This window comes from Hyperolius riggenbachi, chromosome 6 (genome assembly GCF_040937935.1).
Source record: "Hyperolius riggenbachi isolate aHypRig1 chromosome 6, aHypRig1.pri, whole genome shotgun sequence".
NCBI classification, from domain to species: domain Eukaryota; kingdom Metazoa; phylum Chordata; class Amphibia; order Anura; family Hyperoliidae; genus Hyperolius; species Hyperolius riggenbachi.
The window spans coordinates 383,700,166-383,719,360 of NC_090651.1; the positions used below are offsets into that span (position 1 = coordinate 383,700,166).

At 44.3% G+C, this 19,195-nt stretch overlaps 1 protein-coding gene across 2 annotated transcripts in view; it reads right to left on the reverse strand.

Annotated features, from left to right (window-relative positions):
* LOC137523112 (transmembrane protease serine 3-like) overlaps nucleotides 1–19,195 on the reverse strand; it is an 85,517-nt gene that overhangs the window by 13,203 nt on the left and 53,119 nt on the right. Inside the window, exons 6-11 of one of the 2 annotated variants that reach the window (XM_068243332.1) lie at nucleotides 18,062–18,206; nucleotides 14,064–14,186; nucleotides 12,922–12,965; nucleotides 11,117–11,282; nucleotides 10,759–10,844; nucleotides 3,559–3,654 (exon numbers count right to left, since the gene is read on the reverse strand). In XM_068243332.1, coding sequence (XP_068099433.1) covers nucleotides 3,559–3,654; nucleotides 10,759–10,844; nucleotides 11,117–11,282; nucleotides 12,922–12,965; nucleotides 14,064–14,186; nucleotides 18,062–18,206 — 660 coding nt within the window. Of the gene's footprint in view, nucleotides 1–3,558; nucleotides 3,655–10,758; nucleotides 10,929–11,116; nucleotides 11,283–12,921; nucleotides 12,966–14,063; nucleotides 14,187–18,061; nucleotides 18,207–19,195 lie in introns of both variants that reach the window. The other variant, XM_068243331.1, reaches the window with a different exon arrangement.

Consider the following 19,195-nt stretch of genomic DNA (forward strand, 5'->3'; position numbering starts at 1 on the left):
CTCGGGCCTTTTCCTATGCAGCCCCTACTCTATGGAACTCACTTCCACAATCAGTACGAGAGGCTCCTTCTCTGGACAGCTTTAAAAAAAGGCTAAAAACTCACCTCTTTTCCCGAGCCTTTGAGACTGCATAATGCAGGGTCACAGCGCTTTGAGTCCCCAGGGAGAAAAGCGCTATATAAATATTATTGTTATTGTTATTGTTATTGTTGTTAAATATGGACCAATCTAATCCTGCCTTGGTTTCATTGGAGTTTGAACTCCACAAAGAGAAGCAAGCTTGGATCACCTGGTGAAGCTGGATGTGGCCGGAAGTGTTCCCCGGAGCTACTCTGTATGCCAGGCACTCAATACATTGTTTTTCAATAGAATAGATTTTATATTTAGTGAAAAACATTGAATGTAATAGAAAACTATAAAAATTAGGTGACCTTCATTAATCAAACATTGATCAGGAAAGGCTGTTCTGTGTGAGATCTTGGCCTTGATTCATTGATGTTATCGCTGACACAGCACCAGTTGATTTTAGCTTGCGCCTACTATGCGCGGTCCTGGCAACTCAGCGTGTGCTCTTAACCACTTAAAGTGAACCAGAGATGAAGCACCCTCATGTATTTTACCATATACTGTATATCAGTGGGAACATTAGAGAATACACCTACCCTGCTCTCTGTTTCATTGTTTACTATTCAGCTTGCTTCTTACCAGCCCTGATAAAATCCCGACTGAGCATTCAGTCTGGCTTTGCTCAAGAATCATTATAGCTGAGTCATTACAGCAGAGCCACAAGGGGGCAGGCTTGGGCTTGAAAAGGCATCAGAGAAGACAAACTCAGCTATAATGGTTCCTGTCATGATCCGCTCAGCTGCCTGCGCAGGCAGGCAGTTTTTTGACCACTGTTTAGGTCTGCATTCTGCAGGTCTCTGGAAGAGAGACCTTTTGTCAGTTTTGCAGCTTGCTGCTGCTGGGGAATTTGCATACGTTGGTCATGCAAATTTCTTAGCCACATCCTCTGGAGGTTTGTACTATAAATACCATGTGATATCTTAGACCTTGGCTGGTCATAAGGGTTAGTCCTGTGAAACACTCCTAGAGTGTCAGCCTTGCTCATTGTTTAAAGATTAGCTTAGAGTAATTCCTGGGACTGCACTAGGCAGATTCCCTAGTGCAGTTAGGATTGTATATCTGTTTTGTTTGTCTGTTGCGATTGTTCTGTCCCAGCGGTGGTCGACAGGAAGTCGTTCTGACCTTTGTTCTTGGAGTATAGCTGAAACAGCGGTTGCTACCAGCTATCTCCTCTATCTGTCTTACCTGGATCGCACTCGCCTTGCGCTAGTGCTGTGGATCCGTCTCTCTCACTTATTCCTGTTTTCATGTATCTATCTTGTCTGCTACGAACGCTTGCTGGAGGCTCGGTGAGGTAACCGTTAAGCAAGCGCTCGCGTCCTCTGTTTCATGTTTGTCTGTTGGTGGTTAGTTAGGCATGCTTGTCTCTGTTGTGCTTAACACGCGGAGACCGCGCATAAACGCGTGCACTATTGCGAATGAGTGCGGTGTTCGCGTTTAGTTAGCGTTTGTTATTTTCCTTATCTCCTCATTGTATGATTTGCTGTGCCTTTGCTACTCTCGTGCTCTGCCTTGCTGTAGCCTTGTGTCACCTCTGGCAATCGCCTCTCCCGCGACTGCGTTCCTACTTCATATCTGCTGTTGTGTATGCATCGTCGCGGGTTGGCGACTAGTTTGGTGCACACACATACAATCTGTCCCTTTGCTCAATCTCATTCGCAATCGCTTCTCAGGCGATTGCGTTCTCACTCGGTTTCCTTTGTTGTGTGTCCGCCGTCGCAGGGTGGCGGCTAGATTGGTGGACATACATACATTCCTCATCTGTGCTTATTCGGTCTTGTGTCGCTGTTAGCAACCGCCATCTCTGGCGATTGCCTTCTCACGTTATCTTCCTGGTTGTGTGTTCATCGTCGCAGGGTGGCGACTAGATTGGTGAACACACATACCCTGTGTCGCTTTGATCTCTCTCTTTCAGGGCTATCTTGCCCTGCGTTTCTTCCCTTCGTACAATTCCTGTCTGGCGTCTGTGGCAGGGCAGAGGAGCTGTTCCTCTGCACTCCACAGCTCCACCTGCCGACAGGAATTTCCCTCTACAGGTGCATTGCACCTTTTGCTGGGTTCCCTCAAATTATACGCTTGTGGAGGATTTCCGCAGTGTCAGCGCACGTCCTGTGCGCTGATCACGGAGAGAATTCCACAATCGTTACAGTTCCTGAGCAAAGCCAGACTGAATGCTCAGTGAGGGATTTTATCAGGGCTGAGCTGTGAATAATAAAACAGAGAGCAGGGTAGGTGTTTTCTCTAACGTTCCCACAGATATATATGGTAAAATACATGAGGGTGCTTCGTCTCTGGTTCACTTTAAGTATCAGCGGTCTCTACCCCCTTAAAGAGACTCTGTAACAAAAATGGCATCCTTTTTTCTACTATCCCACAGTTCCTAAATCTATTCTAATGTGCTCTGGCTTACTGCAGCACTTTCTACTATCACCATCTCTGTAATAAATCAACTTATCTTTCCCCTGTCGGATTTGTTGCCCTGTGTCTAGAAGGCAGCCAACTCTTCAGTGTTGTTAATGTGTTATGCAAGCCCCCCTCCACGCCCCCTCTATGCACACTCCCGTGTGTGTTATTTACTTTAGGCAGCCTCTCTGCTCTCTTGTCAGTGAGAGAAGAGAGCTGCCTTTTACAAGCTGGATAGATCGTCCTCTGAGCTGGCTGGGCTGTCACATACTGAGGAATTACAGACACCGGGCAGAGCTGTCTGCAGGAAGAAACCATCAGCCTGTCACTCTTCAGTGGATGAGAGCTGCAGGGGGAAGAAGGTGAACACACAAATGATCTCTTGAGATTCAAAAGGAAGGCTGTATACAGCCTGCTTGTATATGGATGTATTTTTCTATGTGTGGACATATTGTACATCAACCTACTTCCTGTTTTGGTGGCCATTTTGTTTTTTTATAAACAAACTTTTGAAAACTGTTTTTGACTACTTTTAATGCGGCGGGGAGCGGCGAAATTGTGACAGAGGGGAATAGGAGATGTTCCCTAACGCACTGGTATGTTTACTTTTGTGTGATTTTAACAATACAGATTCTCTTTAAGGAACAGAGACCACTGGTACCATCATATATTAGTCAGGCATCATCATATATCAGGCAGATGGTATTATATATTAGGCAGATGTTATTATATATCAGGCAGATACAATATATCAGGCAGATACAATATTTTAGGCAGATATTATATATCAGGCAGATGTTATTATATATCAGGCAGATGTTATTATATATGAGCCAGATACAATATATCAGGCAGATACAATATATCAGGCAGATATTATAACCTCTTTCAAGCATATGGCCAACTTTATGGTCCACCCACCGGAACCTTATAATGTTTAGCTAAGCAATGTATGTTACAATGTCAGAGCAGGTAGATAGCCATACACAGAATCCCCTCCACACCCGTAGGGCCCCACTGGCTCCTCACCACCCTCGTTCACGTGTCCCCAGCCGCTGATCCAGCAGTTTCCCGGGGTCTGGAACTGCTGCTGAGTTCTGGGCAGACACACTGGCCGCAGAGTCTCTGAAAAACAAATGGGGGGGGGGGGGGGGGGAGAATCAGTGAGAGTATAACACACGACAAACCCTGCTCAGCCCGAAGTGCGGCCCAAGCTAACCAGGGGTCCCAAACTTTACCAAACCTCATCTCTGAGTCCCGGAGGTGTGCTGCCATTTTTACGTCATTTAGGTTAATTGGGTTTTATGAACCTGATTGGATCTAGAGAGAGGGGCTACGCACCAAGTTTTAGCCAGCAGAGCTTTGGCTGATTTACCAAAATGGCCCAAAGGTATTCTGATGTTTGCTCAGGGATTGGTTTGTGAAAAGGGGCCATCCATGGGTTGGACACGTTATACATTTTAAAGCAAACCTCCTTTCACTTAAGGAACATCACAAGCATTAAACACCTCATACCTCCAACAGATCTTCCAACCCTAGTTCATGCCCTCATCACTAGGGATGCTTTTCGGATTCCGCGGAATGGAGATTTCCGCGATACCGGTCGGAAATTGGCAATTCCGTTCCATTGAGCCGGAACGGAAAAGCTATAGCGGTAATCGGAAATAGCGGAATTGCTATGTGGAATTCCATCAGAATTTAAAACAGAAGCGTGTAAAAGCTGCATTAGCCAATCAGAAGGGATAGACCCATCACAGAAGCTGAAAACATGATGATTTCTGCATTAAAAACTGAATTTCTGCACCAATTAGAGTCTTAACAGAAACTAACCAATCTTATGTTAGCAACCAGCTCCTAGCTACTAGGGATGCTCATTTGGATTCCGCGGAAATGCAATTTCCGAAATTCCGATCGGAATTTGCATTTCCGCATCGGAATGCGGAAATCGGTAATCCAAGTGCCGTAGGCGGATTTCCGCCGGAAATCGTGGATATTTCCGCCGGAAATCGCGGAAATTCCACCCGACTTTAACATCGATTTCCTCAAAAATTGAAAACTTTTTTTGCATCTTGTACACAAGATTCTGTTTAATAAACCCTGAAAAGTTTGTGTTTCTAGGACTTACGGGGGCTTTGCTATTAACCGCTAAAATCGATGGATTTTTACTGTAATGTAAAATGCAGAAATCTATTTTCTGCATTTATATTACAGTAAAAATCCATCGACTTTAGCGGTTAATAGCAAAGCCCCCGTAAGTCCTAGAAACACAAACTTTTCAGGGTTTATTAAACAGAATCTTGTGAACAAGATGCAAAAAAAAGTTTTCAAAAAGACCTTATAGTTTTTGAGAAAATCGATGTTAAATTCGGGTGGAGTTTCTGCGATTTCCGGCGGAAATTTCCACGATTTCCGGCGGAAATCCGCCTACGGCACTTGGATTACCGATTTCCGCATTCCAATGCGGAAATGCAAATTCCGATCGGAATTTCGGAAATTGCATTTCCGCGGAATCCGAATGAGCATCCCTAGTAGCTAGGAGCTGGTTGCAGAAATTCCGCATTGGAATGCGGAAATTGGTAGCGGAAAGCGGAATCGGTAATTGGCAATGGCAGAATGCGGATTTACCGCGCAGAATCAGTAATTGGCATTTCCGACCATCCCTACTAGCTACCTATCAGCAGCTATCCCACCCATTTTGTATATAAAAGAGGTGTGACAGTCACGAAGCTTGTGGGTTTCAGTCTGGTGTTGGAGAGAGAGGAGAGACAGACCCATATTAGTTGTTTCAACATAAAACAATAGTCTTTTTAAAGACTGTGTGAGAGAATTAGATTGGTGTGAGCTGTAGTAGTAGCTAGGTGTATTTGTGAGAGAGTGACAGTAGATTGTTAGTTTGAGTAATAGATTGTAGTGTAGTGTACTAGTAGTTGCTGTGTGGAGAGGGTTAGACAGAGCCAGCCAGGCCGCAGGCTTAGTGTTTGACAGAGTGAGAGAGTTAGGTGATTGAGCTGCTTCTCTTGACGAGGTTGCTTCCTCCCAGTACTCTCCTCCAGAATTAAAGCACACCTACGTAGATGAGAGAGATGTGTAGAAGGATTGGGATGAGGCATTGGAGGAGACCATGGGACCAAGCTCCCAATAAGTGGTAGGTTCTGTGGTGACAGAAATGGCCCCTGTGTTTTCTTCATCCAGTCGTAATCCATCACAACTGGGAGCTTGTGCCACCACCAATCTACATCACCACCAGTCAACTACAGAGGTGTTTTGTGGCCAGGTGGAGGGTCCAGAAGAGTCCCTTATGGATTCTAGTGATTTGGTCGAACTGGATGATGTTTTGGATGATGAGGCGGCTGATCCAACGAGGTCGCTATCTGGTGGGTTAGGCACTAGTAGGCGTGAGCAGAATGGAGAAACAGAGCAGACGGTTGGCCAGCAGCCTGCAACTGCTTTCCCATCTGTCAGAACCCACCCCCAGTCCAATGCTGAGCATGGACTTGCTAGAACAGGTAGCACCACTCGCACCACTGTTCCACGTGCACGCACGTCCCTTGCATGGAATTATTTTACTGTTCTAGAAGAGGATGAATCCAGGGCAGTCTGTTCTGTGTGCTGGAAATCGATGAGCAGAGGCAAATTGGACAGCGGGTTCGGCACTTCAGGCCTGATAAGCCATCTGCGCAACCACCACAAACGGCCGTTTGAATATGTAAAAAAATTACAATAAGATGGGTGGAGGAAAAGCAGCAGCAACAGGCCCCTCCTCTTCTTTTTCTACTCGTCCTGTCCCTATCCAACCTGCTCAGTCCCATTCTAGTGCAAATCCCTCTGCATGCCAGGCTGGAAGAGGACTCCAGACCTCGGCAAGCACCTCATCATCACCCTTGTTGGTTTCCTCTGAATCACCAGTGTTCCAGCGTCAGGCCTCTGTGCCAGAAATGTTGCAGAGGAAGCGGATGCTCCCTGCAAGTGATCCGTTTGTTGTGAAAAATAATGCGCTCCTGGCAAGGCTGTTGGGCCAACAGCTGCCGCCCTACCAGTTTGTGGAGTGTGCCCCCTTCCGCAGACTGATGAACAGTGTTGCTCCACAATGGCGGATCCGCAGCCGCCATTATTTTGGCAGGAATGCTATTCCTGCCCTTCACCAGCACATTGTGGAGTGTGTCGGCCGGTCTATGGATCACGCTGTCGGTGGCTAGGTGCACTTCACTATAGATGGCTGGAGCAGCAGGCATGGGCAGGGAAAGTATCTCACTTTTATCGCCCACTGGGTCCATGGTGCTGCTGAGGAGGGTGCAAGATCTGGGGCATCTCAGCTGGTGGTGCCGCCACGTGGGTTGAAGGGGAGTCCTGTTCCACTTCCCTCTGCTACCTGTTCTGTCCAAGGCCAGTCCGCCATTGCTGAACCTCTCAGCAAGTGGTCCCGCTCCTACACTGGCCTGCAGAACCATCGATGCCAAGCAGTGCTGAAAATGGAATCCATGGACAAGAACAGGCAAACCGGATCTGTAATCCTTGCAGCCTTACAGGATCAGATTTGGCAGTGGCTGTCCCCGCGAAAACTGGACACAGGTGTAGCGGTGTCTGAAAATTGGTGGCAACATGCTGGCCGCCATTTCGGAAGGTTGCTACACTCATTTACCTTGCTTGGCCCACGTCTTCAACCTTGTAGTCCAAAAGTTCTTACGCACTTTTGATGGGTTGAAGGACACTGTGGCCTCAGCACGAGAAGTGTCAGCCCACATCCGTCGCTCCGCAACCGACACCTCGGCCATGAAACTGCTGCAGTGCCGCCATAACCTGCTGCAGCACAGGCTTATTTCAGATTGTCCGACGTGGTGGAACTCCACACTCCACATGCTGGAGAGGTTGTGGGAGCAGCGAATGGCTATCCCTGTCTCAGACATCTTCCTCCAGAACAGGGCCACTGGACTACATTACTGGGGACCAGTGGCAGCTGATTGGACAGGTCTGTACAGTGTTCGAGCCATTTGAGCAGGCAACACAATTGGTCAGTGAGGAGCACTGCAGCATATCAGAAGTGCTCCCTCTTGTCTTCATGCTGGACAAGGCTCTTGACAAACTGCTCGGACAGGGGGAGGAAGCCCTACTAAACAGTGGTCAGTCAAGTGGGCGACTGAGTGAGCATTGCTTCAGTCCTAGATGAGGAGGCAGAGCTTGTGGAAGCGGAAGAGCCCGTTATATGGGGGTGGGAAGATGATTCTGATGATGTGGAGCTGGAGCATGACGACAGTTCTGACAGCCAGGAAGAGGTGATTAATGGCAGACATCTCTTCCCTATGGCTGCGCATATGCTCCAGTGCCTCTGTAAGGACCCCCGGATTAAAAGATTAAAATCAAGGCTCGACATATGGGTGGCCACCATCTTAGATCCCCAGTGCAAGGGGAAAATGCGGCAGTTCATACCCCCCTCCCAAGCAGACGCCAGGATGAGCCACATCCGGGATGCCCTTCTTTGTTGGGTAGAAGATGCGTTTCCTGCACCTGTATCCCGGGCCCAAGCTACCAAGCTTCATCATACTTAGCAAAGGTCTGGTGGTCCCACTCCCAGCAGCAGCACCAATAGCCAATCTGTGAACCTGCTGAGTATGTTGAAGGAATTTTATCAGCCAATGCCAGATACTTCTAGCAGCAGCACCACCAGCAGACAAAGTGGTCACCGCCAGCAGCTGGCCCGTATGGTGAATGATTACTTGGGGTCGGCCAGTGCTCCAGACAATATGGAGAGTAATGATGACCCCATGGAGTATTGAACAAAACAACTGGATACCTGGCCTGAACTCGCTCAGTATGCACTGGAGGTTCTTGCATGCCCTGCCTCCAGTGTTCTTTCTGAGCGAGTATTTAGGGCTGCAAGTGGGGTGGTCACCGACCAACGGACCCGTCTGTCCACAGACTATGTGGACATACTAACATTCATAAAAATGAACGAGTCATGGATCAGTGACAATTACAAGGCCCCTCTCACTGATTCACGGTGAAGATTGGACAGACTGAATTAAAAACTTTCTGTAATGACTGCTGTGAAACCACCTCTAGGTCCCATGGCCTACGACAACTCCTGCTGCTCCCCCCCAAAAAAGTGACTGCCATGGAACCACCTCTAGGTCCCATGGCCTACGACAACTCCTGCTGCTCCCCAAAAAAAAAATTAAAATGACCGCCGTTGAACCACCGGAATGTCCCATGGCCTACGACAACTCCTGCTGCTCCCAAAACAAAAAAAATTAAAATGACTGCCATGGAACCACCTCTAGGTCCCATGGCCTATGACATCTCCTGCTGCTCCAAACCTAAATTGTGATGACCGCCGTGGAACCACCTCTAGGTCCCATGCCCTACAACAACTCCTGCTGCTCCCAAAACAAATTGTGATGACTGCCGTGTAACCACCTCTAGGTCCCGTGGCCTACGACAACTCCTGCTGCTTCAAAAAAAATTGTGATGACTGCTGTGGAACCACCTCTAGGTCCCATGGCCTACGACAACTCCTGCTGCTACCAAAAAAAAGTTATAATGACCGCCGTGAAACCACCTCTAGGTCCCATGGCTACGACAACTCCTGCTGCTCCAAAAAAAAAATTGTAATCAGGATTGTGATTCAGCCACCACTACAGCCAAAGTTATCAGCAGGACTGCCAGGGAACTGGTATTTGTTTAAAAGGAAACATCCATTACGTTCCCTTTAACATTGTGGAAATAGTTCCGCCAGAATGCGGGGATCCGCCGGAATGTAGCGGTTACGGAATTTCATTACCGCGGAATACGGAATTTCCGTGGAATCGGAAATCGCCCTTTCCGATCATCCCTACTCATCACATCAAGGCTGGATTACTCTGGTCACCCCCAGAGTCCACCTCAAAGCCTTAGGAGACAAAGCCTTTTGTCATGCTGCCCCTACACACTATGGAAATCCCTGCCACACCCAATCAGGACAGCTTAAACCCTGAAAGCATTGAAGTCCAAACTGAAAAACCACCTGTTTAGCCTGGCATTTATGAACACCTGAATATTTCCTGTGTACCACAGTCCAGCCTGCAACCCTGTACTGATCTGACACATATCTATGCATACCTCCCAACTTTTTCATATGAGAAAGAGGGACACTTAAGCCACGCCCCAGCCACACCTCTGATCACGCCCCATCACACGCCTAGTCACGCATACCATAAAGATTTCATAAGAAAAATATGTTGTTTTATAATTCAAACCACACTGGTCCTTTCTATCCTGGTTCATTTTCCTTCCTATTAACATTTTAAAATTTAGTAATATATCAATTTAAAGGATGGGAAGAAAGTTTAGTCAATCAAACACATTTTTTAGTAGAGAAATACATATATTTACATAGAAAGAGGGACAAAGTCCTGAAAGAGGGACAAATGAGGAGGAAAGAGGAGAGGGACTGTCCCTCCGAAAGAGGGACAGTTGGGAGCTATGATCTATGCGCTTTGAGTCCTATGGGAGAAGACCGCTTCAGAAATGGTATTATATTGTATCCAGTGCTTGGACCGTGTGGACGTTTGTGTCCGCGCTCCAGTCCATGAGGGACAGACTTTTTATGCCGAGCACATGCGGCTTCTGTGCTACTACGTAAACACGGAGCATCCTGCACCTGCGGAGAGCAGTCACACGGATGGGAGCACAGTCGCGGACTTCCAGAGGGTCCCACCGCTGGATCGGTGGTCTCGAGGAGGGCGTGGGAGGCCTCTGGAGGAGGTAAGTATGGAACTATCTCTTTTTTTTTAAATCACAAGTTTGCTTAAAAATTTATAACATTTGTATATACAAAACATATAGTTTAAAGTGTATTGCAGTAAAAAAAACATTTTACCCAGTTAAAAAAAAAAAAAAAAAACTTAGAATTTTTTAAAAATCAGTATTCTCAACGACAATGCCGTTTTTTTAAAAAAAGTGTCCTTGTTCCCCTCGTTTCAGGTTTGCGCAAACGAGGTTTCACAATTTACCCAAAAAATCGTTTATGAGGGCCACATTTGTAATCTCAAAAATACATAAAAAGTTTAGGAATGTATTACGTGAAATCAATACAATTACAATCGTAATTACGTATAACGTTGAAATTTTACATGAAAGTTTGTGTAAATGAAATTAGCTCATTACGATCGCCTCTAAGTAAAGAAAACCCTGAGAATCCCCCATAAGTAGATGGACTAGTCCAGGAACATGTAATACATTAGTGGATTTTCGTACCAGAGAAGGCCATTGGCTGGCTGGTTTTGATCAGGGCCACGTCGTAGTCGTTGGTTTCGGGGTTGAAGAGGCCGTTGTAGTAGATGCTGCGGATGGGAACAGACATTGACGGGTTGAGGGAGGTAGAACCAGCATGGACCTTCCATCGACCCACTGTGAGGAAGTTGGACCTGAAATATGGGAAACAAGAGTAGGCCATGTAGGCAGCTGCCTATAGGAGATGAATTGATGAGGCCACACCCACCCACCTTTCTGCCACAATGGTCAAATAACTCCATTTTGCCCTAGAAGAATGCAAAGGAGGCACCCCTAACCACAGCCTGCCAACCTACTAGCAACTCCCCAGAATGACACTCACAGGACAAAGCAGTGGGCTGCGCTCATCACCCACTGCGCGGAAATGATGGATCCCCCGCAGACATGGCGTCCGTCCCATCGCAGGCTGGCGATCCACGGCCAACGTCCCCAGGCTGACGGAGATCCACCAATGATACGCTGATTCTCCGAAGCGGACCGCCCACAATCTGCAAGGAAGGAAAGACTCTTACACAGCAGTAAGGCAGAAGAGAATGTTTACCAGTAAATAATGATTTGCAGAGTGTGCTAAAGGATGACCACTGATTATTAATCTCATGTTTTCTTCAGAGCAGCAGTGAGACCAGGAAGACGGGCATACATGTAAAAAAGGCCCTGCGGTGATTGGGGCGCCAGGGATAGTTGTTAGTAGAGTATCGGCAAAATGACCAATATTTTACTATCAGGCAAAGGGTAATAATATGATAGCAGAATCTCAGTTATATTTACCAGTATTTTAATATCACTAACCCTATTCTCACTTGAACACTCCCTCTATCGATGCCTGACCCTAACCTACTCCTGTGACAGATTTGCCATTTGTCCGAAAGTAGCCTTAACTACTTTGGTCTCCTGGACGTACTAGCTACGCCCAGGAGGCCATGTGCGGTCCCGCGGCCGATCGCGCACGCGCGCTCCTGGCCGAAGATCGTTTGCCCACGACTCAGTGAATTGGGCTATGGTGCCCGATCACTGATTCCTCTCCCCGCAGAAAAAGCGACAGCTTCTCTCAGAAGCTCCGCTTTTTCTGGCTGTTGCGTCCCCCGTACGTCCCTCTAAGCGTGTGTTACGCTTAGAGTGATGTCATGTAAACAAACTCATGGCCATCATCTTGTGGCCAAAAAGTAAAACTACAACTAAAAGTAAAAAAAATAAAACTCAACACACATTTACATTATAAAAGTACTGTTTACATCCCACCCTCCCAAAAATACCCAAATAAAATGTTTAATATAAAAAAAAACATTACAATAATAAAAAAAAAACATGTAAATATTTAACTGAGGGTCTAAACTTTTTAAATATCAATGTAAAGATGAAATATTTCTATATATTTTTTATTTTAAACTTGTGAATAGTGATAGATGCAAAACGGAAAGAATGCACTTTTATTTCCAAATAAAATATTGTCGCCATACATTGTGATAGGGACATAATTTTAACGGTGTAATAACCGGGACATATGGTCAAATACAATACATGAGTTTTAATTATGGAGGCATGTATTATTTTAAAACTATAATGGCTGAACACTGAGAAATAATGATTTTTTTCCGTTTTTTTTTTCTTATTCTTCCTGTTAAAATGCATTTACAGTAAAGTGGCTCTTAGCAAAATGTACCACCCAAAGAAAGCCTAATTGGTGGCGGAAAAAACAAGATATAGATCAGTTCATTGTGATAAGTAGTGATAAAGTTATAGGCTAATGAATGGGAGGTGAACATTGCTCGGATGCATAAAGTGAAAACGACTGAAGGCTGAAGTGGGTAAGGCTCCCCAGGGTTCATGCGTGTTAAAGAAAAAATAGCCAGTAGTGTGTACAGAGAGCCGCCTGGAGGTTACAGACACCGTGCAGAGACTGCTACAGGACAGGTAACGTATAAATGCACACACCGCGCACATTTATACATTGCGGCGGAGGTTTCATTGTCTCGTCGCTTGTTTTGGAAATCGCCGCCGTACTGGCGCACACCCGAACAATCAACTTTGGCAATGAAAGAGCCCCATCTTCTGCCCACAAAGTATATTGCAGTCATGGTGGCCTTCAGTGCTTTCCCTCTTTGTCATTGGTTGGGCTTTATTACTTACCTGTGCACTGCAGGGACACGCCCTGTTGAGCGGGACAAGATTCTCTGTAAAACAAAAAGACTGAATTACTGGGAGGAAATGCAGTGCAGGGCGATGGTGAGCCTGCGTTCACTTGAAGCATCCAATCAGGTGCTTGGGAATTTAAAAAGCCAGGAGCCTCTCTGCCTATTGGCTGCTATCACTGTTTATTACATCATTTGATTTGAAACTTGTGATAGGAAAAAAAAATGTTTATACTTAAAATTGCATTTGGGTGCACTACAGTACACACATGCAATCATTGTCTTCTGCAGGGATCAGGAATTGAGCCCTTCAGCAATAGTTATTGGACTAATGTTCTACAGACATGTTGCTAGCCTTTAATATGAATTCGATAGTTAACTTGTTAACGCAAACATATGTGTATCCAGTTTGAGCTGCAGTAAATCAGTGTGGATATACTGTATGTGTCCAGTGCAGTAGTGGCTGGTGCATGCGCATGCACGCGCCCCATCCGCTCGATCAGGACTGGATTTACATGTCAGTGATTGGTGAAGGGGAACATGTGTTCCCCGAGCAAGTCGATTGCCTTAGAATGAATGGACATGACTTGAATCAGAGTCCATTCATGAAACACTCCCTGGAAAGTGCATAGCACCATCTAGTGGCCAAAAAGTAAGATTAAGGTAAAACAAATAAAAATTTTACGATTATGTATCTATGATTACTAAAACCTTATTAACAACACCACTCCCCCCACCCCCCATACACACACACACACACACACACACACACACACACACACACAGTTACCAAACATGGGTGCTTGTTTAAAAAAAAATAATAATAATTGAATGTTGTAGGGTAGATTGTCAAATTCTTAATTTAAAGACCCAGGCATTTTTTCAGAGTTTTCAATAATTTACTTTAATAAATTGGGAAGAATTTTACATACATGAGTGGCACATCAGTCAGATTTTTTAAATGTTATAATCAGTCTGAAAAATTGATTGTAATTCTTGAATTGAAAAGAAATATAAAAATTGTATAGTGTGTGGCCACTTAACTCTGAGCCACATACAAGTATACTGTATATAATAAATATATCATTATACAGTAGAGATCTGGCGCCCTCTTGTGTCGGTTTACGTACTACAACTTACACGGGGCTCAGGAAGGTCTCCAGGTTATTCGGAGATTGGAGAGTTTTGTTGACCACAGCGAAGGACTCCAGGCAGATGGCATCTGTGACATTCAGTGACAGGGGTGACGATAACACTGTGTTACTATGGAGGAAGGGAAGGCAGAGACAGTCAGTACAGACAGTATCACCACGTGTCAGCTGTATACAGAGAGTAACTTTCCTATACAGAGAGTAACTTTCCTATACAGAGAGTAACTTTCTTATACAGAGAGTAACTTTCTTATACAGAGAGTAACTTTCCTATACAGAGAGTAACTTTCCTATACAGAGAGTAACTTTCCTATACAGAGAGTAACTTTCCTATACAGAGAGTAACTTTCCTATACAGAGAGTAACTTTCTTATACAGAGAGTAACTTTCCTATACAGAGAGTAACTTTCTTATACAGAGAGTAACTTTCCTATACAGAGAGTAACTTTCCTATACAGAGAGCAACTTTCTTATACAGAGAGTAACTTTCCTATACAGAGAGTAACTTTCCTATACAGAGAGTAACTTTCCTATACAGAGAGTAACTTTCCTATACAGAGAGTAACTTTCTTATACAGAGAGTAACTTTCCTATACAGAGAGTAACTTTCCTATACAGAGAGTAACTTTCCTATACAGAGAGTAATTTTCTTATACAGAGAGTAACTTTCCTATACAGAGAGTAACTTTCCTATACAGAGAGTAACTTTCCTATACAGAGAGTAACTTTCCTATACAGAGAGTAACTTTCTTATACAGAGAGTAACTTTCCTATACAGAGAGTAACTTTCCTATACAGAGAGTAACTTTCTTATACAGAGAGTAACTTTCCTATACAGAGAGTAACTTTCTTATACAGAGAGTAACTTTCCTATACAGAGAGTAACTTTCCTATACAGAGAGTAACTTTCCTATACAGAGAGTAACTTTCCTATACAGAGAGTAACTTTCCTATACAGAGAGTAACTTTCTTATACAGAGAGTAACTTTCCTATACAGAGAGTAACTTTCTTATACAGAGAGTAACTTTCCTATACAGAGAGTAACTTTCTTATACAGAGAGTAACTTTCTTATACAGAGAGTAACTTTCCTATACAGAGAGTAACTTTCCTATACAGAGAGTAACTTTCCTATACAGAGAGTAACTTTCCTATACAGAGAGTAACTTTCTTATACAGAGAGTAACTTTCCTATACAGAGAGTAACTTTCTTATACAGAGAGTAACTTTCCTATACAGAGAGTAACTTTCTTATACAGAGAGTAACTTTCCTATACAGAGAGTAACTTTCCTATACAGAGAGTAACTTTCTTATACAGAGAGTAACTTTCCTATACAGAGAGTAACTTTCCTATACAGAGAGTAACTTTCTTATACAGAGAGTAACTTTCTTATACAGAGATTAACACACCTACCAACTATCTGTCCAACTATCTGCCAAACTTGTCTGTTAAGCCCCATACAACTTTTGTTGTGAAACAAGTTGAGACAACTAAAAAAAAGTATTTTGCTATTGTTCAAACACCTGATAAGACTGATAAGAAGTCAATCCAACTGTTGGATTGTCTTCTTATCAGTCTGATCAGCTTTTTGAACAATAGCAAAATACTTGTTTTAGTTGTTTTAACTTGTTTCACAACAAAAGCTGTTTGACAATTGTGCTGCATAAAAGACCGCGGTTGAGTGTGTGTGCGGGGCTTAACAGACAAGTTTGGCGTGTGCAGAGAGCAGTGCTGTTTTCTATATCAAAGAAACAATGAAAAACAACTTCAGATAAGGTTTTACTGCAGAGGAGTTCAAAGGGTCATTAGCTCTGCTCTGTTTCGTAGTTTAACCACTTTAGCCCTCAGTCATTTTCACTTTATGCATCCGAGCTATGTTCACCTCCCATTCATTAGCCTATAACTTTATCACTACTTATCACAAGGAACTGATCTATATCTTGTTTTTTCCACCACCAATTAGGCTTTCTTTGGATGGTACATTTTGCTAAGAGCTACCTTACTGTAAATGCATTTTACCAATAAGAACAAGAAAAAAACTGAAACAATTCATTATTTCTCAGTTTTTGGCCATTTTAGTTTTAAAATAATACATGCCTCCATAATTAAAACCCACGTATTGTATTTGCCTATTTGTTCCGGTTATTACACCGTTTAAATTATTTTCCAATCACAATGTATGGCGACAATATTTTATTTGGAAATAAAAGTGCATTTTTTCCGTTTTGCATCCATCACTATTTACAAGCTTATAAATAAAAAAAAAAAAATAGAAATATTTCATCTTTACATAGATATTTAAAAAGTTTAGACCCTTAGGTAAATATTTATGTGTTTTTTTTTTATTGTAATGTTTTTTTTTAATTATTATTATTAAACATTTTATTTGGGTATTTTTGGGAGGGTGGGATGTAAATAGTAAATGTAAATATATGTTTATTTTATATTTTTTTAATGTAGATGTAGTTTTACTTTTTGACCACAAGATGGCAACCTTAGGTTTGTTTACATGACGTCACTCTAAGCGTAACATGTACGCTTAGGGACATAGGGGGGCGTAGGAGGCAGAAAAAGCGAGGCTTCAGAGAGAAGCTGTCGCTTTTTCTGCAGGGGAGAGGAATCAGTGATCGGGCACCATGGCCTGATTCATTGATTCCTGGGCTAACGATCCGTATCTGGGAGCGCGCGTGATTGGCCATGGGAGCGCACATGGCCTCCTGGACGTAGCTCTACATCCAGGAGGAGAAATTGGTTAATATACAGAGTGTATTCTGTAAACTGCAAATATTAGAGAATGATGCATTGTTATAAAAACAAACGCTATACTGTATAACGTAAGATAAAAATATGAGACTTTTCTTTGCTACTAATGTTTTAATAATTATCCATTCTACACATACAATTCAATTATTTCATACTTTTTTTAGCTGCAGTGTCACTTTAATGAACATTGCTACATCATTACATTTTTGCTAGGGTTCAAATGTCACATTTTTCTAGGTATTTTATTTATTTATTGACTTATAAAGCGCCAACATATTACGCAGCGGCGCGCTGTAGTTTTGGTTCACCTTAGACTGCTCATTGTTTTTTCCGATGGCCATTTGCTCTGCTGGAGGCCTGGCTCCTCTCCTGACACATTGTACAGGCTGAATTGTCTTCTGTTAAAGGGAAACTCCAGAATGAAGTACTGAGCACCACTCATGTCACACCTGCCTCTCAGTACACTTAATGTGCCTAGTGCATATATGTCAAACTCCGGCCCGTTGGCCACATCTGGCCCTCAGAGACATTAAATTTGGCCCCCAAGTGGTTTCCCCACTTTGCATTATACATTATATTGTATTTGGCCCATTTTAGACCACATGGTGGAGGGAGGGGGAAAGCACTAAACACTAGGAAACTGTATACAGGAAGGTGGGGGCCTCTAGACACCAGGGAACTGTATAGGGAAGGCAGGGGACCACTAGACACCAGGGAACTGTACAGGGGTGGGAGGAGGACAACTAGACACCAGGGAACTGCAGGGGACCACTAGACACCAGGGAACTGTATAGGGGAGGCAGGGTACCACTAGACACCAGGGAACTGTATAAGGGAGGCAGGGGACCACTAGACACTAGGGAACTGTACAGGGGTGGGAGGAGGACAACTAGACACCAGGGAACTGTATAGGGGAGGGTGGGGGCCACTAGACACCAGGGAACTGTATAGGGAAGGCAGGGGACCACTAGACACCAGGGAACTGTATAGGGGAGGGAAGGAGAGCCACTAGACACCAGGGAACTGTACAGGGGTGGGAGGAGGACAACTAGACACCAGGGAACTGTATAGGGAAGGCAGGGGACCACTAGACACCAGGGAACTGTACAGGGGTGGGAGGAGGACAACTAGACACCTAGGAACTGTATAGGGGAGGGAAGGAGAACCACTAGACACCAGGAAACTGTATAGGGGGCATTGTACAGACAGGGATGTGTGAGTACCTGTTGAAGCCGAGTTCTCTGCACACAGTCCAGCCGTGGGATGTCTTCCAGCCCTGGTGACACACGGTGTAATATCTGCCGACGTTGGCGCTGTACAGCTGGAGCAGGGAGCGTCCTGTGAGCAGCAGCACAGGGTTCTTGTATTCTGACAGCACAAGCAGAAATCAGTGAATCGAGCCATCAGTCTCCCAGGCCAGAGCACCAGTACCATATAACACAACAATCTACTGTACTGCAGTCATGCAGCTTTACTCACGCAGAGGGAGAAAAAACAATAACCAAGGGGATCCAATCAGATTTCACTTTACTAATGGCTGTTCAATTAAAGGGACAGTCCATATAAAAGCAGCATTTCAATTTGTCAAAGCTGGTGGGCTTAAAGTGAACCAGAGATGAAGTACCCCCATGTATTTTACCATATTTCACCATATATATCAGAGAAAACACCTACCCTGCTGTTTCATTCTTCACTGCTCAGCCTGCTTGTTATCAGCCCTGATAAAATCCCTGACTGAGCATTCACTCTGGCTTTGCTATAATGACTCAGCTATAATGATTCCTGAGCAGAGCCACAAGGGGGCAGGCTTGGGCTTGAAAAGACATCAGAGAAGACAGACTCAGCTATAATGATTCCTGAGCAAAGCCAGACTGAATGCTCAGTCAGTGATTTTATCAGGGCTGATAAGAAGCAAGCTGAAGAGTGAAGAAAGAAACAGAGAGCAGGGTAGGTGTTTTATCTAATGTTTCCACTGATTTATATGGTAAAATACTTGAGGGTGCTTCATCTCTGGTTCACTTTAAGAGAACCAGAGACAAAGCACCCTGATGTATTTTACCTTATAAATCAGTGGGAACATAACAGTAAACACCTACTCTGCTCTTTGTTTCATTTTTCACTACTCAGCATTCTCAGATATATAGCTGAGCCAGTCTTCTGTAATGTCTTTTCAAGCCCAAGCCTGCCCCATTGTAGCTCTGCTTTCCTGCTATGTATCCTCGTAGCAGGAAAGCAGAGCCACAGGGGGGCAAGCTAGAAAAGACATCACAGAAGGCTGACTCAGCTATAATCATTACAGGGCAAAGCCAGACTGAATGCTCAGTCAGAGATTGTATCAGGGCTGATAACAAGCAGGC